The 22,648-nt window shown below is 36.5% G+C and overlaps 1 protein-coding gene across 2 annotated transcripts in view; it reads right to left on the bottom strand.

The window, feature by feature from the left end:
- SARAF (store-operated calcium entry associated regulatory factor) overlaps positions 1-22,648 on the bottom strand; it is a 69,100-nt gene that overhangs the window by 5,085 nt on the left and 41,367 nt on the right. For both annotated transcript variants that reach the window (XM_077144605.1, XM_077144604.1), the window contains exons 4-5: positions 17,223-17,364; positions 15,854-16,008 (exon numbers count right to left, since the gene is read on the bottom strand). In XM_077144605.1, the coding sequence (XP_077000720.1) occupies positions 15,854-16,008; positions 17,223-17,364 (297 nt within the window). The remainder of the gene's footprint in view (positions 1-15,853; positions 16,009-17,222; positions 17,365-22,648) is intronic.

The following is a 22,648-nucleotide window of genomic DNA, read 5'->3' as shown; positions in this document are numbered from 1 at the left end:
TGAAACTGATGAACTATGTTCCAGTAGCCTCGATTCCTGAAGAGGACTGTATAAGTATATAGCTTTTATGATGTGACTCTGATTGTGAAAACCTTTTGTCTGATGCTCCTTCTATTCAGGATATGGACAAATGAATTTTAAAAAAATAAGGAGAATAAATAAATAAACAGGGAGAGATAAAGGGTAATAATTGGGTAGCATGACATACTGTTGGTCAATGAGAAGGATGTATGAGTTCTTTTTTCTTTTTACTTCTTTTTCTGGAGTGATGCAAATGTTGTAAAAATGATCATGGTGAAGAATATACAACTATGTGATGAAATTGTGAGCCCCTGATTGAATAATATGGTTGCACTGTATGTATATATAGCTTTTTCATAAAAATATTTTTTAGAAAAAGAATGAGCTGTATTTTATCTTGGTGTTTACTACTAGTAAGTTGTATTTTTATTTTTCAATACTTTTATTGTGATATATATTTGCATGTGGGTATCCAGTTCTCTAGGCATCATTTATTGAAGAGACTGTTCTGTACAAGGTTAGTTGGCTTGACAACCTTATCAAACATCAATTATCCATAGATGAGAGGGTCTATATCTGAACACTCCATTCTATTCCATTGGTGAGTATATCTGTCTTTATGCCAGTACCATGCTGTTTTGACCACTGTAGCTTCATAATATGCCTTCAAGTCAGGTAGCGTAAGACCTTCAACTTCTTTTTTTTTTTTCCTCAGCATACTTTTAGCTATTCGGGGCACCCTGCCCTTCCAGATAAATTTGGTTATTGGTTTTTCTATTTCTGAAAAGTAAGTTTTTGGGATTTTCATTGGTATTGCATTGAATCTGTAAATCAATTTAGGTAGAACTAACATCTGAACTATATTTAGTCTTCCAGTCCATGAACATGGCATGCCCTTCCATCTGTTTAGGTCTTCTGTGATTTCTTTTAACAATTTCTTGTAGTTTTCTTTGTATAGGTCTTTTGTCTCTTTAATTAAATTTATTCCTAAATATTTTATTCTTTTGGTTGCAAATGTAAATGGAATTTTTTTCTTGATTTCCCCCTCAGATTGTTCATTATTAGCGTATAAAAACACTACAGATTTTGAGTGTTGATCTTGTAACCTGTCATTCTGCTGTACTCATTTGGTAGCTCTAGTAGTTTTGCTGTATGTTGTTCAGGGTTTTTGACATATAGTATTGTATCATCTGCAAACAATGAGAGTTGTACTGCTTCCTTTCCAGTTTTGATGCCTTGTATTTCTTTTTCTTGTCTAATTGCTCTGGCTAAGACTTCCAAGGTAATGTTGAATAACAGTGGTGATAGTGGACATCCTTGTCTTGTTCCTGATATTAGGGGGAAAGTTTTCAGCTTTTCCCCATTGAGGATGATATTAGCTGTGGGTTTTGCATATATTCCCTTTATCATGTTGAGGAACTTCCCTTCTATTCCTATTCTTCGAAGTGTTTTCAACAGGAAAGGATGTTGAATTTTGTCAAATGCCTTTTCTGCATTTGTTCAATCAAGGTGATCATGTGGTTTTTCTGTTTGATTTGTTGACATGGTGTATTACATTAATTGATTTTCTTATGTTGAACCATCCTTGCATACCTGGGATAAATCCTACTCATGGTGTATAATTCTTTTAATGTGCTGATGGATTCAATTTGCAAGAATTTTGTTGAGGATTTTTGCATCTATATCATTAGAGAGATTGGTCTGTAGTTTTCTTTTTTTGTAATATCTTTGTATAGCTTTGGTATGAGGGTGATGTTGACTTCATAGAATGAGTTAGGTAGCTTCCCCCTCACCCTCAATTTTTTTTAAGAGTTTGAGCAGAATTGGTACTAATTCTTTTTGGAATGTTTCATAGAATTCACATGTGACGCCATCTGGTCTTGGACTTTTCTTTTTGAGGAGCTTCTTAATGACTGATTCAATTTCTTTACTTCTGATTGGTTTGTTGAGGTCATCTATTTCTTCTTGAGTCAAAGGTGGTTGCTCATGCCTTTCTAGAAAGTTGTCCATTTCATCTACGTTGTTGAATTTATTAGCATAAAGTTCTTCATAATATCCTCTCATTACTTACTTTATTTCTGTGGGGTCAGTGGTTATGTCTCCTCTTCCATTTCTGATTTTATTTATTTGCATCCTTTCTCTTCTTTTGTCAACCTCACTAAGGGTCTATCAACCGTATCGATTTACTCATAGAACCAACTACTGGTTTTGTTGATTTTCTCGATTGTTATCAGATTTTCAATTTCATTTATTTCTGCTCTAATCTTCATTATTTCTCTCTATTTGCTTGCTTGGGGTTAGTTTGCTGTTCTTTCTCTAGTTCTTCCAAGCAGACAGTTAATTTCTCGATTTTTGCCCTTTATTCTTCTTTGATATAGGCATTTAGGGCAATAAATTTTCCTCTTAGCACTGCCTTTGCTGCATCCCATAAATTTTGATACGCTGTGTTTTCATTCTCATTTGCCTCGAGATATTTATTGATTTCTCTCGTAAATTCTTCCATGACCCACTGGTTAAGAGTGCGTTGTTGAGCCTCCACATATTTGTGAATTTTCTGGCACTCTGCCTATTATTGATTTCCAACTTCATTCCTTTATGATCTGAGAAAGTGTTTTGTATGATTTCAAGCTTTTTAAATTTATTGAGACTTGCTTTGTGACCCAGCATATGGTCTATCCTTGAGAATGATCCATGAGCACTTGAGAAAAAGTTGTATCCTGCTGTTGTGGGGTATAATGTCCTATAAATGTCTGTTAAGTCTAACTCACTTTTTGTATTATTCAAATTCTGTTTCTTTACTGATCCTCTGTTTAGATGTTCCATACACTGATGAGAGTGGGGAATTGAAGTCTCCAACTATTATGGTAGATGTCTTATTTCTCTTTTCAGTGTTTGCCTCATGTATTTTGGAGCATTCTGGCTCAGTGCATAAATATTTATGACTGTTATGTCTTCTTGTTAAATTGTCCTTTTTATTAATACATAGTGTCTTTCTTTGTCTCTTTTAACTGTTTTACATTTGAAGTTTAATTTGCTGACTATTAGTATAGCTACTCCTGCTCTTTTCTAATTGTTATTTGCATGAAATATCTTTCACCAACCTTTCACTTTCAACCTATGTTTATCTTTGGGTCTAAGATGTGTTTCCTGTAGACAGCATATAGAAGGGTCCTGTTTTTTAATCCATTCTGCCAGTCTATGTCTTTTGATTGGGGAGTTTAATCCATTAACATTTAGTGTTATTACTGTACGGGTAGTACTTCCTTCTACTATTTTGCCTTTTGGATTTTATGTAAGTCATATCTCATTTTTCTTCTTTTTACCTTTACTGATCATCTTCATTTCTACACTCTTCTCCGGACCTCTCTCTCTTGTCTTTTCGTATCTGCCTCCAGTGCTGCCTTTAGTATTTCTTGCAGAGCCAGTCTCTTGGTCACAAATGCTCTCAGTGATATTTTGTCTGAAAATGCTTTAATTTCCCCCTCATTTTTGAAGGACAGTTTTGCTGGATATAGAATTCTTGGTTGACAGTTTTCCTCTTTTAGTAATTTAAATATATCATCCCACTGTCTTCTTACCTCCATGGTTTCTGCTGAGAAATCTACGGAGAGTCTTATTTGGTTTCCCTTGCATGTGAGGGATTGATTTTCTCTTGCTGCTTTCAAGATTCTGTTTTTCTGGCATAGCATTCCAATATTTGTATTAGTATCCTTTAACCAGATATTCCTTAGTGATGCACATTTAGGTTATCATACTTCTTTTTAAAATAGATATTACATAATTGGCCTCAAATATGTTGCACAAATTCACATTCCCACCAATGGTGTTTGTATCTGTTTCTCAATACCCTTTCTTCTACTGGGGATTGTCAGAACTTTTCTAAATAAATTTATAAATTTGTAAAAAAAAAAAAAAAAAAAAGATTCTCTTCAAACCTTTACATTTAGTTTTGGAATTCTGGAAGTTTTAAATCATGTCTAACATTACTTTGTAGGCATCCCCTCTAGAATTTTGAAATAGTCTACTAAAGAGTATCATAGAAGTCCAGGTTTCACAGAGGAAACTTGATAATTCATGTGGATTAAAATCTGTTAAATGCATAGTCCTCTAATGGGGGACTGTATTTGATCTGTATCCTGTCTCTCTCCTTTTATTCTCAGACCGAAATTGAAAGTCTGTTTTTCTCCCTTTGAATAACTAGAATTTGCTTTGAAAGAAAAATTTAAGTCTATAATTTTCTTTCAGCTCTTGTGCTTTTTATTACCAATTTCCCTTAGCATGTCTTTTTATATGCATATGTCAAAGCATACTTTTTATACTCGACACCCTCAAAATAAAATTTTCAATTTGAGGCTGAAAAAAAAAAAAAAGATTCTCTCTTTCTCTTTGACATCTGACACTCTGATTAGTAAGTGTCGTGGAGTACGTCTATTTGGATCTGTTCTGTTTGGGGTATGCTGCACTTCCTGGATCTGCAATAAGTCTTTTGTAAGAGTTGGGAAATTTTCAGTGATATTTTCCTCCATTTCCCTTTTCCCTTCTCTTCTCCTTCTGGGACACCCACAGCATGTATACTTGTGCACTTCATGTTGTCATTCAATTCCCTGAGTCTCTGCTGCTCATATTTTTCCATCCTTTTCTTTATATTTTCTTTTGCTTGTTGGATTTCAGATGTTCCATCCTCCAGTTCACTAATCCTATCTTCTGCCTCTTGAAATCTGACATTGTAGATTTCCATTGTTTTTTTCATCTCTTCTACTGTGCCTTTCATTCCCATTAAGTTCTGCGATTTGTTTTTCCAGACTTTTAATTTCTTCTTTGTTTATTCCTTGCCTTCTTTATATCCTCCCTCAAGTCACTGATCCAATTTTTGATGAGGTTTTCCATGTCTGTTCAAACATTCTGAATTAAGTCCTTCAACTCCTGCATCTCATTTTAATTGTTGGTTTGCTCCTTTGGACCATATCTTTTTTGTTTATTCCTTGCCTTCTTTATATCCTCCCTCAATTCACTGATTTGATTTTTGATGAGGTTTTTCATGTCTGTTCAAACATTCTGAATTAAGTCTTTCAACTCCTGCATCTCACTTTAATTGTTGGTTTACACCTTTGGAACATATCTTCAATTTTCCTAGTGTGATTTGGTTTTTTTTTTTTTTTGCTGGCGTCTAGGCATTTAGTTACCTCATTTAGTTCGTTCTGGAGACTGTTTTCACTTCTTTTACCTAGAATTTTCTTGCTGGATGACTTTGTTGTCTATCTGTTCTTTGACATTCAGTTCAGCTTATTCTGGACCACCAGCTTAGGTTTTGTTTAACAGTTCAGTATTTTTCAGTTCTTGTTTTCTTGTTTCTTCCCCTGCCTGTATGATGTATTTCCCCCCACCACCACCCTTAGGAGAGTCTGCTTAGGTATTATAGACTTCAGCAGATTTTCCCAGAACAAACTGGCCTTCTGAATGGGGGAAAGAGTCACCTGCATCAGTTTTCCCTGAGGGTGAGACCAAGTAGGTTGAAAGACTTTCCTGTGAAGTCTCTGGACTCTGTGTTTTTCCTATCCTGCCCAGTATGTGACACTTGTCTGCCTGTGGGTCCCACCAGCATGAAGTGATGCAGTACCTTTAACTTTGGCAGACTCTCCCTGCTGGGGGCATGGTGGAGACAGAGGAGAGGTTGTAGGCTGGTTTTAATCACTTCAAATTTCCAAGCCCTCGGGTCTGAATTCCTTGAGGGAGGGAATCCACCTGGGCTAGGCCCCACCTCTCCCCTGGGGAAGGCACAGGCTCCAGACAAGCTCTCAAACAAGCTGGTTTCTACCTATGCCTGGGGCAGTTGCAGCTTATGAAGCCCTGCGGCTGTATCCAAAGGCAGTCAAGCCTTTGTAGAAACAGCCACAAAAAATAAAGAGAAAAATCCTTCTCAGCGCAGGACCCCCGTTCCTCAGATCTGCCAATCAAGAGCATAAGTTGGTATGCTGCTTTGTGTACCTTCAGATCCTATATGGCCCCTCCTTTCAGGGTCCTTCCAAGTATCATGCGCTATCCAATCCAAAAAACCTCTATCTCTCTTTTTATTTTTCCATCAGCCCTGTCCCCTCAGTGCCAGGGCAAATATCATCAACCTCCGCTTTGACCAGGTTCAGCTAAGCTGGGAGCCTATTTTTAGTAGTCAGAATTTGTGAATTAATTCCACAATTGAAGCTTAGTTGCACTCAGCCCCTGCTCCTGGTATAGTCCCTTTCCTTTCCCCTCTGGGAAGCAGCCTGTGGGGGAGGGGTGCCAGCAGCCACAGCTTGGGAAACTCACAGTTCTGGGGGGGCAGGCAGCCAGTCCACCCAGTCCAAACTGGGGTACTCTGTGTGTCTGGTCACTGACATGGCCCCAGCAGTTGTTCTATACTGTTCCTGGCTATTTAGTAGATGCTCTGGAGGACGAATTAAATCCCACACCTCACTAAGCCACCATCCTGGCCCCGGTCTTCCTCTTCAGTTTCTTTTTTTTTTTTTTTTTTTTTTTTTTTTTTTTTTAAAGGAAAGACAGAGAGAAGGAAGGAAGGATAGAAGGAAGGAAGGAAGGAAGAAAGGGAAACATTTTTAAACATTTTCTTGTTTTTATTGTATTCTGTTTCTCCGTTTTTGTTACATGGGCTGGGGCCGGGAATCGAACCGAGGTCCTCCGGCATAGCAGGCAAGCACTTTGCCCGCTGAGCCACCGCGGCCCGCCCACTCTTCAGTTTCTTAATGTGGTCTATTACACTGAATAATTTTTGTTTTGAACCATCCTCGTATTCTTGATCATGGTGTATGACTCTTTTATTGTGCTTTTGATTCTATATGTAAATACTCAGTTGAGAATCTTTACATCTATATTCATTAGAAAATCTGGTCTGTAATTTTGTTTTCTTGTAGTGTCTTTATCTGGCTTGGTATTAGGGTGATGTTAGCTTCACAGAATGAGCTCCCTGTTTTCTGGATGAGTTTGGGCAGGAATGGTACTAACTGTTTCTTGAATGCTTGGTAGAATTCACCTGTGAAGCCATCTGATCCTGGACTTTTCTTTGTTGGAAGGTTTGTGATGATATATTAAATCTTTTTACTTGTAACTGGTCTGCTGAGGTCTTCAGTTTCTTCTATAAATAATATACTCAAGCATTTTCAGGAAGTTGACCTTCCATTTCATCTGGGTTTCTAACTTGTTGGCATATAATTGTTCATTCTCTTTTGATCTACCTTATTTCTGTGGGGTCAGAAACGCACCACTCTCATTTTTTATTTTGTTTGTGTCTTCTTTTTTCCTTTGTCAGTTTAGCTATGGGTTTGCCAATTTTACTGATCCTCTCAAAGAACAAACTTTTGGTTTTACTGATTCTCTCTATTCTTCTTCGTTCTCTATTTCATTTATTTCCACTCTAATCTTTGTTATTTCTTTTCTTCTACTTGCTTTGGTATTAGTTTGAGGTTATTTTCCTAGTTCCTCCAAGGGCTAATTAGGTCCTTCACTTTAGCTCTTATTCCCTTTTTAATTTAGGGATTTGGAGCTATATATTTTCTCCACAGAACTGCATTCAATGCATCTCATAAATTTTGACATGTGTGTTCTCACTTGAATATTTACTAATTTCTTTTGCAATTTCTTCTTTGACCCATTCATTGTTTAAAAGTGTGCTGTGGGCAGGCCATGCTGGTTCAGCAGGCAGAATTCTCACCTGCCATGCCAGAGACCCGGTTCACTTCCCAAGGCCTGCTCATGCCAAAAAAAAAAAGCATGTTGTTTACCCTCCACATATTGGCAAATTTGCCATCTGTTATTGATATACAGCTTCATCCTATTATGGTCACAGAAGGTGCTTTGTATAATTTCAATCTTTTAAAATTTACTGAGCAGTGTTTTGTGGCCTAACATGTGATTAGACCTTGAGAATGATCCATGGACACTTGAGAAGAATGCATATCTTGCTGTTTGGGAGATGTAATGTTCTTAAATGTTAGGTCTAGTTCATTTATCATTTATCCAAGTTCTCTGTTTCTTACTGATCCACTGCCTGCATGTTCTATCTATTTTTGAGTTGGTGTTTTGAAGTTTCTTACTATTATTTCTACCTCCAGTTTTGGCAATGTTTCTCTCGTGTATTTAGGGGCCCCCTGGTTAGGTGAATAAATATTTATGATGGTCATTTCTTCTTGGTGGATTGCCCCTTTTATTAATAAATAATGTCCTTCCTTGTCTCTCATTTTTGTAATTAAAGACCATTTTTCTCTTATATTAGTATAGGTACCTCAGCTCTTTTTTGGCTTCTGTTTGCATGGAATATCTTTTTCTACCCTTTCATTTTTAATCTATTTGTATCTTTGAGTTTATGTTGAGGCTCTTGCAGACAGCGTATAGATGAGCCTTTTTTTTTTTAACCATTCTGTCAATCTTTGTATTTTGATTGGAGAGTTTAATCCATTAACATTCATTACTGTTACTGTAAAGGCAGTATTTACTTCAATTATTTTATCCTGGGCTTTTACATGGCATATCTTTATTTTTGTCTTTCTTTTAATCTTTTCAGTTACCTTTACTGATAATGATCATTTCTATACTCTCTTTCAAGCCACTCTCTCCTGTCTTCTCTTTTCAACCTTCAGAACTCCCATTAGTATTTTTCTTGTAGGGTGGGTCTCCTGTTGACCAACTCTCGAAGGTTCTGTTTATTTGGGAATATTTTAAATTCCCCCTTATTTCTGAAGGACAGTTCTCCAGATAAAGAATTCTTGGCTGGCAATTTTCTTTCATTACCTTAAATACACTATACCACTGCCTTCTTGCTGACATGATTTCTGATGAGAAATTGGAACTTAATTTTACCGCAGTTCCCTTGTAAGTGACAGATCAATTTTCTCTTGCTGCTTTTAAGAATACTCCTTATCTCTGGCATTTTACATTCCAGTTAGTATATGTCTCAAAGCTGGTCTATTAGGGTTTATTCTGTTAGGAGTATGTTATGCTTCTTGGATTTGCATATTTATGTCTTTTATAAAGTAGCAAAATTTTTGGCAACCATTTCCTCAAGTACTCTTTTTTTAGCCCTTTTTCCCTTCTCTTTTGTTTTGGGACACCCATGATGCATATGTTTGTGCATTTCATGTTGTTACTCATTTCCCTGACACCATGCTCAAATTTTTCCATTCTTTTCTCCAACTTTTCTTTTGTCTGTTGGAATTTGGATGCTCTGTCTCCTAGCTTACTGATCTCCCTTCTTCTGCCTCTTCAAATCTGCCGTTGTGTGTCTCCAATGTATTTTTAATGTTATCTATTGTGTCTTTCATTCCCATAAGATCTGTTATTTTTCTTTGTATGTTTATAAATTATTCTTTAGGATCACCCAATGTCTTAATATATTTTGTCTCTTTGGCCATCTTCTTGAATTGATTTAGGAGATTTGTTTGACCATTTTTAATTAATTTGAAATTCTATTATTTCCACTGACTTTTTAATTTGTTCCTTTGGCTGGGCCATATCTCCTTGTTTCTCAGTATGTTTTGTAATTTTTTGCTGGTATCTGAGCATCTGATTATCTTGACAAATTATTCAGAAGGTCATTTTCTCTCTTTTCTAAGATTTTGTGGTTGCTTGGGTTCATGTTAAGGCTGTTCTTTGGCACTTGGTTTGCCAGTATTTTCCAGTCAAAACAGGGCCCAGGTCCCATGCAGGGAGTACAGTCCAGTTCTAAAGGGCCCTGGAGAGAGGGTCCGGAAAACAGCTTCCTAAGACTGCATGTTCCCAGCCTGCCCAGCAGATGGCTATCTTTGATAACCTATTCCCTGCATCCCTACAACTGCAAGTCATTTTTTAGCCCTCTACCCTCTCTGTTTTTGAGGTGGGTAGAAACAATGATACCATGGGTGCTGCAAACACCTGTCCAGAATGGACCAAGACTACAGGACCCAGAAGACCAATTTCAGCAGCTAACAGGTGGATCAGAATTGTGCCATGTTCCCCTCTGTTCCCATGTAGGAGGGCTTCCCTGACTTTCCCAACATACAGCAGTCCACCAGGCAAGAACCAGGCCAACCAGAACCTACTGGTTTTGAAGATGAGGGATCAGCACTGGAAACCATAACCAAACACGTCATTCACAGAAATTTCTCTATTTGTGGCAACAATGGTACCGTGGGTGCCTGTGCAGAAAGAGGCAAGGCTGAAGGACCCCGAGGTCCAATTCTGTTGTCCAACTTTTGCATCAGAACTGTGGCACATCCTCCTGTTTCCAGGAGTTTATGGCTTCCCTGACTCTCCCAGGCTATAGCAGTACACCAGGCAAGAACCCAGCTGACGAGAAGCTACTGGTTTGTAGAGTAGAAGGGTGCAGGGAGCTACAACTGAGCAACTCACAATTTCTCCATCCAGTTCTTCTCTATATGTTGTACAGTCCTATTCTGGTCTCCCAAGCCCTAGAACAGCTGCGTTTGAGTTTCTGCCTGTTCTCAGGTGTTTTTAGTAGAGGAGTGAGTTCTGTCACTCCTTATTGCACCATCTTTCCAGAAGTTGTCCTCTTAATTTTAATATAACCAAATTCATCAATCTTGTTTTTTTATTAGTCTTCTTGTGTCCTATTTAAGAAGTCTTTCCCTACCAGACTGTAATGAAGACATTCTCCTAGATTATCTTCTAGGATCACTTTATATATTGATTCCAACAATTGTTATTGGAGAACATACTCTGTGTGATTTCAATCCTTTGATATTTGAAACCTACTTTATGGCCCAGCACATGGTCAATTATTATAACTGTTCTATGTGTGCTTTAAAATAGCATACATTCTGCAGTTATTGGGAGTCACTCAAGTTAGCATTTTGCTTATCTCTGAAATCCTTCCTGTATCATTTATTTTCAAGTATGTTATCAAAGCTTATACAGCTGCTTTAAATATGTTATCAAAGAATATTTAGGTGGCTTTCATTTTTCACTGTGATCTTTGGAATGTGTGGGCTTAATTTTACTATTTCTTTTTATCCTTTTAATTTTCCATACTTTATTTTTTTCCTTTTCTTTTTATCCCTTCATTTTATACTGATTGAGGTTTTTTTCTATCTTTTCCCTCTAGCAATCTGAAATGTCTTCCTATTTATAATCTTCTAATGAGTACCCTTTTTTTAATCACAGTATAACATAAATTTAGAAAACTATAAAAACCCTAAATGTAAACTTCAAAGACTTATTGTGCTGGTTTGAAAAGATTTACGTATCCTAGAAAAGCCATGTTTTAATCCTATTTCCATTTTGTAAAGACAGCCATTTCTTCTAATTCCTATTCAGCACTGTATGTTGGAAATTTTAATTAGATTATCTCCAAGAGGCTGTGACTCAATCAAGTGTAGGTATTAAGTTTGATTAGGTGGAGACGTGTCTCTACTCATTCTACATGGGTCTTGATTAGCTTACTGGGATCCTATAAAAGAGGAGACATTTTTGGAGAGAATGCCTTTTGAGAACAAGAAAGCCACAGCAGAGCCAAGCAGAGCCACGAGGTTAAGAGAACCATGGAGTCCACCAACCAGCAACCTTTGGAAATTCTGAGAGAGCAGAGAAGGATGACAGAATGACAAGAGCCACGAAGCAGAGTCCACCAGACAGCAACTTTTGGAGATGAAGAAGGAAAATGCCTCCCAGTGAGCTTCAGAAAACAAGAAGCCAGAAGAGAAAGCTAGCAGACTTTGCCACATGCCCTTCCAACTAAGACACAAACACTGAACGCCATCAGCCTTCATGAAACAAGGTATCTTTCCCTGGATTTCTTAGATTGGACACTTCTGTAGACTTGTTTTAACTGGGATATTTTCTCGGCCATAGAACTGTAAACTAGCAACTTATTAAATGCCCCTTTTTAAGAGCGATTCCATTCGGGATATACTATATTCTGGCAAACAGCAAACTAGGATACTTATCAAGTAAATACATTTGTATAACCACCACCCAGGTCAAAAATAGAACATTACATAACTACATGATGGTGAAAACCTTGTGTCTGATGCTCCTTTTATCTACAGTATAGATGAGTAAAAAATATAACTGAAAATAAATAAGTAATAGGGGGACCACTGTGGAAGGCAGTTTAGTGGTTCCTCAAAAAGCTGAATATAGAACTGCCATATGACCCAGCAATACCATTGCTAGGGATCTACTCAGAGGACTTAAGGGCAAAGACACAAATGGATATTTGCACACCAATGTTTATAGCAGCATTATTTACAATTGCAAGGAGATGGAAACAGCCAAAATGTCCATCAACAGACGAGTGGCTAAACAAACTGTGGTATATACATACGATGGAATATTATGCAGCTCTAAGACCGAATAAACTTATGAAGTATGTAACAACATGGATGGACCTAGAGAACATTATGCTGAATGAGACTAGCCAAAAACTAAAGGACAAATACTGTATGGTCTCACTGATATGAACCGACATTAGTGAATAAACTTGGAATATGTCATTGGTAACATAGACCATCAGGAGATAGAAATAGGGTAAGATAGTGGGTAATTGGAGCTGAAGGGATACGGACTATGCAACAGGACTGGATACAAAAACTCAGAAATGGACAGCACAATAGTACCTAATTGTAATGTAATTATATTAAAACACTGAGTGAAGCTGCATGTGAGAATGATAGAGGGAGGAGGGCTGGGGACATAAATGAAATTAGAAAGAAAGATAGATGTTAAAGATCGAGATGGTATAATCTAGGAATGCCTAGAGTGTATAATAATAGTGAAATGTACAATATACAAATTTTAAAAATGTTTTTGCATGAGGAAGAACAAAGGATTGTCATTATTGCAGGGTGCTGAAAATAGATAACTAATACTTCTAATGTCACATTATGTGTAAGACTAAAGCAAAAAATGTTTGTTACAAAATTTAGATTTTGACTAGAGCATTTCCTAATATATCTCATGTAGACAGTTTGATTGAATGCCATAAGTACTTGGAATCTCAGGTAGCACATGAGATTTTGATGGTTTGTCCAGAGTGATCCCCCAATGAATCCCAGAATGATTTGATCAGTGACTGGAAAAGTATTTGCAAGCCCCCTTCGGGGAATGGTGAGAGTGGGGAGAAATTCAACTTCCCCAAGTTGAATTCTTGATATTCTCACAAGCAGTATGGACAACCAAAGCTATAGGCTAAGCCCCCAGTCTTGGGGTTTGTTCACATGAAACTTAACCCCACAAAAGATAGGTCAAATCTACTTAAAATTTAGGCCTAAGAGTCACCCCCAAGAGAGCCTCTTTTGTTGCTCAGATGTGGCCTCTCTCTCCAGCCAACATGACAAGCAGTCTCACCACCCTCCCCCTCTCTGTGTGGGATATGACTCACAGGGGTGTGGACCTTCCTGGCAACGTGGGACAAAGATCCTGGAATGAGCTGAGACTCAGCATCAAAGGACTGAGAAAAACCCTAGAATGAGCTGAGAATTAACATCAAGAGACTGAGAGAACCTTCTCGACCAAAAGGGGGAAGAGTAAAATGAAACAAAGTGTCAATGGCTGGGAGATTCCAAACAGAGTCGAGAGGTTATCCTGGAAGTTATTCTTACGCATTAAGTAGATATCACCTTGTTGTTCAAGATGTAGTGGAGAGGCTGAAGGGAATTGCCTGAAAATGTAGTGCTGTGTTCCAGTAGCCATGTTTCTTGATGACAATTAAACAATGATACAGCTTTCACAATGAGACTATGTGAATGCGAAAACCTTATGTCTGATGCTCCTTTTAGCTACTATATCAACAAAAGAGTAGAACATATGGAATAAAAATAAATAATAGGGGGAACAAATGTTAAAATAAATTCAGTTTGAAATAGTGGTAAATGAAAGCGAGGGGTAAGGGGTATGGTACATATAGTTTTATTTTTCTCTATTATCATTTTATTTCTTTTTCCATTGTCTTTTTATTTCTTTTTCTAAATCGATGCAAATGTACTAAGAAATGAAGAATATGAAACTATGTGATGATATTAAGAATTACTGATTATATATGTAGAATGGAATGATTTCTAAATGTTTTGTTATTTTTTTAATTAATTAAAAAATTTAATTTTAATTAATAAAAAAACGGGGAACAAATGTTAAACTGAGTAGATTAAAATACTAGTGATCAATGAAAGGGAGTGGTAAGGGGTATAGAAAAAAGGGGGGAGCAAAGGTTAAAATATACTGGGTAAATTTAAATGCTAGTAGTCAATGAGATGGGGGTAAAGGGTATGGTATGTATGAGTTTTTTCTTTTTTCTTTTTATTTCTTTTCCTGAAATGATATAAATGTTCTAAAAAATGACCATGGTGATGAATATACTACTATGTGATGATATTGTGAGCCATTACTTATACACCATGTGTGGAATGTCTGTATGTTAAGAATGTTCATGTTTGTATGTTGTTTTGGTTTGTCAGTTAAAATAAATAAATAAATAAATAATAAAAATTAAGCATAACTACATATAACTACTTTACTGAATAAATCATTAAATTTTTTCATATGAATTTTATTCAATGCCTCTTGAAAAATTCAGTGGTTCTGCAAAATATTGAAGTTGCTTTTGAAAGAATCAGGATCACTAATTCACATGGCATCTTCTATCTGAAACTCAGAAAATCTCAAAACAGGCAAAAATGTCCTGCTTCTAACTCTGAACTTCAGCCTTAAAAAAAATGGGGAAAGATAGATTTGGAATGCCTTGATTAATCATTATAGAAGATTTCTTCAAAAAAAAAAAAAAAACATTACCAGAACTCAAGAAGCCTCTTTCTTCCTCCAGTCTTTTCCCAACAACTACCTCCATTTTCTTCCTACAACTAACCACTATCTTAACATCTAACACATACGTGAGTTTTGTCTGGCTTTGAACATGTATTATTTAAAAGTATAAATATCTATTATATATATTCTTTTATGCCTGGCTTCATTCTTTATATTTGGAAGATCCATCCACATTATGGCATATAAAAGTTCATTCATTCTCATTGACACATTAATATTCCACTGTAAGAATATATCCTACGATTTTGTGCTCAGATTACTTTCAGTTGGAGGCTATTAATAGAAATGCAATGAACATTCTTATACTTACTTTCAGTGTACACATGTACGTGTTTCTGTTACTATATATCTAAGAGAAAAGTTGCTGAATCTTGGATATGCTTATGTTCAATTCTATTAAGTAATGTCTACATTTAAATACTATCCAGTACTAGAAGAATTCTACTCTTACATTTTTAAATACATTTTTCTATCAAGTTCAAGAATTAATCATTATTCTATAACTTCTCCCTAATGAAACCCAAAAAATCTACAGCAATCTATTATTTCCACATCATCCACCACCCTTCCATTCTCTGTTGATTAGCTGGATTTGTAACTCCAAATACTTACTTAGGATGATTTTAACGTTATACCTCTGATTTTTACAAAGTACTCTCTTAGGAATTGCAGTAAATACTAAAATCACTTCTGACAATTATCTAAAGTAAAGTTTAGCTCAACACATTTTTATTGAAATCTACTGAATTTAAAAGTTTAAATTTTTACTTAGAAAATTACACTTTAGAGTTTAAAGAATCCTTAGAGATGATAGAATTAAATATATGGGGGAACTAAGATCCAGAAACATTTTAAGTTTAAGCCTTGGCAAGCTGAGACTAAGCCAAATCCTTGTTTGATTATTAATATTTTTATTTAGTATATCAAAACAAATTATGCTAGCTAAACATATTGCCAATCATGTTAAGTTCCCAAAATATTTCTGTACTTCACTGCCAGGTAATAGGAACTTCTATCTTTTTGCACTTACCTGATGCTGTTCTGGTTCTTGTATCTGAACTTGAATATGCCGAATAGCTTCCTGGGCCTCCACGAAGTGGTGAGTAAGCACGACTATTCCATGAGCTGGAGTATGAAGGAGGGTAAGATGGGTAGTACCACGAGTCTGAAAAGGGTGTTGCTGCTCTATAAAGATATAAAAATATGTCAAACATTTTTCTTGTTACTATAATTTTTAAATAGCTTCTCTATCAAGTGTTTTTTTTCCTCTAAGCATTCTGATATATTAGGGCTAACATGAAACACTGTTTTATATTTCTGCCACTGTTAAGAGCACTGTTATGGGGGAAGAAAGTGATACAGAATAAATGCTCTTTCCTTCTGAATTGTACTCAAACAAAATCTAAACTTAAGCTATCACTAATACTCAAGACACTCCAAAATCTGGCCCCAAACTCCATCCAGCCTTGCTTCTTATCATTCTCCTACCAAACCAGACTATTAACTGGTTTGCTGTCTACTTTCCTGACTTTTCACTTCCTCAGACATCAAGTAGACAGCCTTTTTCCTATCTCATAATTGGTCTAAAGAATGACATAGGAAGGAAGAAATATAAGAAAATAATATATAAAATATTTGACCAATAATCACACAGTGAACTTTTTTTTTGTTTGTTTTGTTTTTTTAAACATGAGCAGGCACCAGGAAACAAACCCAGGTCTCTGGCATGGCAGGTGAGAACTCTGCCTGCTGAGCCACCATGGCCTGCCCACAGTGAACCTTTTTAAAAGAAAATATAAAAAAAATTAAAAAAGAAAAAAAAAAAAGAAAATATAAAATAAAATATGCCTATTTTTTCACTGCAGTGCAAAAGAAACAGTAAGTCAGTTGCTTAACACAAAAATATACACATGTATTTGTTAGTGATGTGAATAAAGAATTCTACCTTCCAAATTGATCTGTGGTTTACCCTAACATTGGCAGATCTATAGAACAAAGGAAAGGAGATAAAATTAAGGAAATATTCTGGAGCTTTAAAAACTCACTACTGCCAAAAAAGCCAAATAATAAACAGTATCTTTATGCTAAATTAGAGCACTAGCTCAATTTTCTTCAATACAATATGGTTTTATAGTCTAATCTAAGGCAATCATTCTCAAACTGATGCTGTGCTGGACACAGGAAAAAAAAAAATCACTCAGGGAGTATGTTTCAAGGGTTTCCTAATTCCCCATCCTCCGGAATTAGGATGATTTAGTATCATCCTAATTACATGATTTAGTAGTTTCTCATAATTTCTTTTCATTAACCAACCAAATCCAGTCAAATGGTAAGCAAAACAAAGTCATCTCTAAAGAAAAATCGAATTAAAGACCAAGTAAGATAAATGCAAAACTTACCTATTGCTGCCAAACAAATATCCTAATATCCCTCCAGTTCCCAATCCAGTCCAAAAACCTGGACCAGAATTTTCGTATCCTTGCTGTCCTCCAAAAGCACTGCCAAAACCAGAAGTTGTACCATGGCCAGTATTCTGTGATCCTTAAAATAAAAAATGATCATCTATTATGCAGCATCACTTAAACAGAACATGGCCTACAACAGCAGAAACTCTTGACATTTCAAATATTTTTACCAGTACTATGTATTAAAACAGGCATTACTAACTTATGAACAAGTTAAATTCAAAAACTTTATTTTTCAGATGTTGGTTTATAACTAAGGATCGCATTTCCTATAGACATGGAGGTGGGATTTTCCTACAGACATGGAGGTGGGATTTATTTTGGGAATGGGAAGTTCTCCTGTAAGGTCACATCTGTCCTACTCAAGGTCAACTACCAGAAGACGACCCTATTTTTCAGAGGTACTTCCTTTCTTCACTGTGAACATCTCAAAAAGCTCCAGTTGATAGCTGTATGTGAATCTCTAAAAGAGGAATCCAAGTGGACACAGGCAGATTTCTGTTTGTACCACTTGGGAGTCTAGGTCTTAAAGTACCTTCTGCTCAGAGAGAACTTTTTTAAATCAATGCATAATATACATATAAGAAATTATATTAACCTAATATGTACAGCACAATTTGTACATATGTATAATTCACATAACTACCATCCACCCACATAAATAGAACATTTCTAGCACCCCAGAAAGTTCCTCATAATTCCCAGTCAATACCCATCCATAAAATAAGTAAGTGCTATACTGACTTCTCTCACCATACTTTAGCTTTGCCTATTCTTGAAGGTTTTATAAACAGAATCAGACAGTACATACTTTTTTGTGTCTGGCATATCACCATGTCAACCATACGGTGGCATATATCAATAGTTGCACATGTACACTGATGTGTAGTATTCCATTGTATGAAATATTCACAATTTGATCTATTTTAATGAGTAGGAACATCCTATTTCCAGTTTTCAACTTTATGAATAAAGCTACTATGATGATTCTCATGCATATATCTTGTCTTACATATGCACTCATTTCTCTTGGTATATATATATATATATATATATATATATATATATATATGGGAACAGAACTCCTGGGTCATAGGGTAGGCATGTTTAGTTTTAGTAGATACTGACAGTTCTCCAAAGTGCTTCACCATCTTTACATTCCCATCAACAGTGTATGAAAGTTCCAGTCACTTCACATCCTTGCCAATATTTGGTAATCTGAATTTTTAATGTTATTAGCTATTGTGGTGGTTATGTAATGATCTCAAGCAGTTTTACTCTGCATTTCCCTAAAGACTAATAAAGCTGAGCATGCACCTTCTCATGTTTTATTGGCCATCTAGGTAAAGTACTTATTCAAGTTTTTTGCCTATTTTAAAAAAGTGGACTGTACGTTTTTTCTTGAATTTGTGGGAGTTATTCACCTTTTCTTTCATAGTTAGTCATTTTTTTGCACCTTATTTTAGAAATCTTTTCCCACCTGAAGGTCATGAGCATAAGAAATAGTCTATGCTTTCTTCTGGAAACGTAATTGTTTTACCTTTTACACTGAGATCTATAATGCTTAATGAATTAATTTTGGTATGGTATGAGATGGGGGTGGTCAACATAAATATTTATTATCAAATCTGATAAAGGCTTTCTAATTAAGATATTTATAATTTAATCACAATTTAAATTACTAATTTAAATTAGTAATCACAATAATAGGTTTATAGTGAACCAGAAAAGAAGAGGTAATAGGATTCAAAATGAAAAATAGACAAGAGAGCTAAGATGGCGGCTTAGTGAGGTGTGGAATTTAATTCGTCCTCCAGAGCACTTAGTAAAAAGCTAGGAACAGTAGAGAACAACTGCTGGGGTCACATCAGTGACCAGACACACAGTGCACCCTCTGGACTAGTTGCGATCCTCCCCAGAACCATGACTCCCCTAAGCCGTGGAGGCCGGCACCCCTCCCCCACAGACTGCTTCCCAGAGGGGAAATGAAACGGACTTTACTAGCAGCAGGGGCAGAGCACAACAAAACTCAAATTGGGAAATTAATTTAAAAATTCTGACTATTAAAAATAGGCCCCCAGGTCAGCTGACCCTCAAGTAAAAGTGGAGGTCGCTGGGTTTTGCTACGGTGCAAAGGGGGCAGGACTGACAGAAAAAGAAAAAAGAGAAAAGAAAAAAAAAAACAGGTTTTTTTGGATCTGAAAAGGTCTGGGCCCTGCAGGAAAGGAGAGGGCACATAGGACCTGGAGATACACAGAGAAACTTCCCAACTTAAGCTCTTGATGAGCAAACCTGAGGAATGGGGTCCTGCTCTGAAAAGGACCTTTTTTTTCTCTTTTGCGGCTCTGTTTCTATGGATTGATTACTCTTTGGATACAGCTACAAGGCTTCTCGGGCTCCACTGTCCCAGGCAAAGGCAGAAACAGGATTGTTTTGAGAGCTTCTCTGGAGCCTGTGGCTTCCCGAGGAGAGGGGTGGGGCCCAGGTCAGGTGTATTCCCTTCCTCAAGGAATTCAGACCCCAGGGTCTGGAAAAGGGAAGCGACTAAAACCAGCCTACAACCTCTCCTCTGTCTCCACCATGCCCCCAGCAGGGAGAGTCTGCTGAAGTTAAAAGTACTGCATCACCTCATGTTGGTGGGACGTGCAGGCAGAAAAGCGCTACATACTGGGCAGGGTAGGAAAATGCAGAGTCCAGAGACTACACAGGAAAACCTTTTAATCTGCTGAGTCTCACCCACAGGGAAAACTGACACAGGTGATTCTTTCCTCCTGAGAGGAGAACAGTTTGGTCTGGGAAAATCTGACTGGGGTCTATAATACCTAAGTAGACCCTCATAAGGGCACCATACAGGCAGGGCAAGAAACAAGAAAAACAAGAACTGAAAAACTTTCATCTAATGAACAAAACCTAAGCTAGAGGACAAGAATAGATGAACTGAATGTTAAAGAACTGACAGACAACAAAGACATCCAGCAAGAAAATCCTAGGGGAAAAAAAAAAAAAAGAACAACAAATTGAAAACAATCTCCAGAATAAACTAATTAAGATAATTAAATGTCTAGACGCCAGTAAAAAATAATAAATCATACGAGGAAAACTGAAGATATGGCCCAGTCAAAGGAACAAACCAACAATTCAAATGAGATACAGGAGCCGAAACACTTAATTCAGAATGTTCTAACAGACATAGAAAACCTCATCAAAAATCAAATCAATGAATTGAGGGAGGATATAAAGAAGGCAAGGAAAGAACAAAAAGAAGAAACTGAAACCTCAAAAAACAAATCACAGAACTTAGGGGAATGAAAGGTACAGTAGAAGAGATGAAAAAAAACAACAATGGAAACCTACAATGTCAGATTTCAAGAGGCGGAAGACAGGATTAGTGAACTGGAGGACGAGATATCTGAAATCCAGCAAGCAAAAGAAAATATACGGAAAAGAATGGAAAAATAAGAGCAGGGCTTCAGGGAATTGGCAACATGTAGTACACGAATATACATGTTGTGGGTGTCCCAGAAGGAGAAGAGAAGGGGAAAGGAGGAGAAAAACTAATAGAGGAAATTATCACTGAAAATTTTTCAACTCTTACGAAAGACTCAAAATTACAGATCCAAGAAGCGCGGCACACCCCAAACAGAATAGATCCAAACAGATGTACTCCGAGACACTTAGTAATCAGAATGTCAGATGCCAAAGAGAAAGAGAGAATCTTGAAAGCAGCAAGAGAAAAACAATCCATCACATACAAGGGGAGCGCAATAAGACTATGCGTAGATTTCTCAGCAGAAACCATGCAGGCAAGAAGAAAGTGGGATGATATATTTAAATTACTAAAAGAGGAAAACTGCCAAACAAAAATTCTGTATCCAGCAAAACTGTCCTTCAAAAGTGAGGGAGAAATTAAAACATTTTCAGGCAAAAATTCATTGAGAGAATTTCTGATCAGGAGACCGGCTCTGCAAGAAATACTAAAGGTAGCACTAGAGACAGATAAGAAAAGAGAGGACAGAGAGGTGTGGAGAAGAGTACAGAAATGAAGACTATCAGTAAAGGTAAAAAGAAGAAAAACGAGATATGATATATAAAATCCAAAAGGCAAAATGGTAGAAGAAAGTACTGCCCATACAGTAATAAAACTTAATGTTAATGGATTAAACTCCCCAATCAAAAGACAAAGACTGGTAGAATGGATTAAAAAACAGGACCCATCTATATGCTGTCTAGAGGAAACACATCTTAGACCCAAGGATAAACATAGGTTGAAAGTGAAAGGTTGGGAAAAGATATTCCACGTAAATAACAATCAGAAAAGAGCAGGAGTACCTATACTAATATCCAACAAAATTAGACTTCAAATGTAAAACAATCAAAAGAGACAAAGAAGGACACTATGTATTAATAAAAAAACAATTCAACAAGAGGACATAACAATCATAAATATTTATGCACCGAGCCAGAATACTCGAAAATACACGAGGCGAGCACTGAACAGAGAAATAGATACATCTACCATAATAGTTGGAGACTTCAATTCCCCATTCTCTTTTATTATTATTTTTCTACATGGGCAGGCACCGAGAATAGAACCCAGGTCCTCTGGCATGGCAGGCAAGCATTCTTGCCTGCTGAGCCACCGTGGCCCACTCCCCATTCTCATCAATGGATAGAACATCTAGATAGAAGATCAATAAAGAAACAGAGAACTTGAATAATATAATAAATGAGCTAGACTTAACAGACATATATAGAACATTAGACCCCACAACAGCAGGATACACCTTTTTCTCAAGTGCTCACGGATCATTCTCAAGGACAGACCATATGCTGGGTCACAAAGCAAGTCTCAATAAATTTAAAAAGCTTGAAATCATACAAACATTTTCTCAGATCATAAAAGAATAGTTCACAAGTATTTGGAGGCTCACAACACACTCTTAAAAAACAAGTGCGTCAAGGAAGAAACTACAAGAGAAATCAGTAAATATCTCGAGGCAAATGAAAATGAAAACACAACATATCAGAATTTATGGGATGCAGCAAAAGCAGAAAAGAGGGAAATTTATCGCCCTAAATGCCTATATCAAAAAAGAAGAAAGAGCAAAAATCGATGAATTAACTGTCCACTGGGAAGAACTAGAGAAAGAACAGCAAACGAACCCCAAGCAAGCAAATGGAAAAAAATAATGAAGAAAAGAGCAGAAATAAATGAAATTGAGAACAAGAAAACATCAAGAAAATCAACAAAACCAGTAGCTGGTTCTATGAGTAAATCAGTAAGATTGACAAACCCTTACCAAGGTTGACAAAAAGAAAAAAAGAGAGGATGCAAATAAATAAAATCAGAAATGGAAGAG

This window comes from Tamandua tetradactyla, chromosome 26 (genome assembly GCF_023851605.1).
Source record: "Tamandua tetradactyla isolate mTamTet1 chromosome 26, mTamTet1.pri, whole genome shotgun sequence".
In the NCBI taxonomy this organism is placed as follows: Eukaryota; Metazoa; Chordata; class Mammalia; order Pilosa; family Myrmecophagidae; genus Tamandua; species Tamandua tetradactyla.
This window is presented reverse-complemented; position numbering and strand designations above follow the sequence as displayed.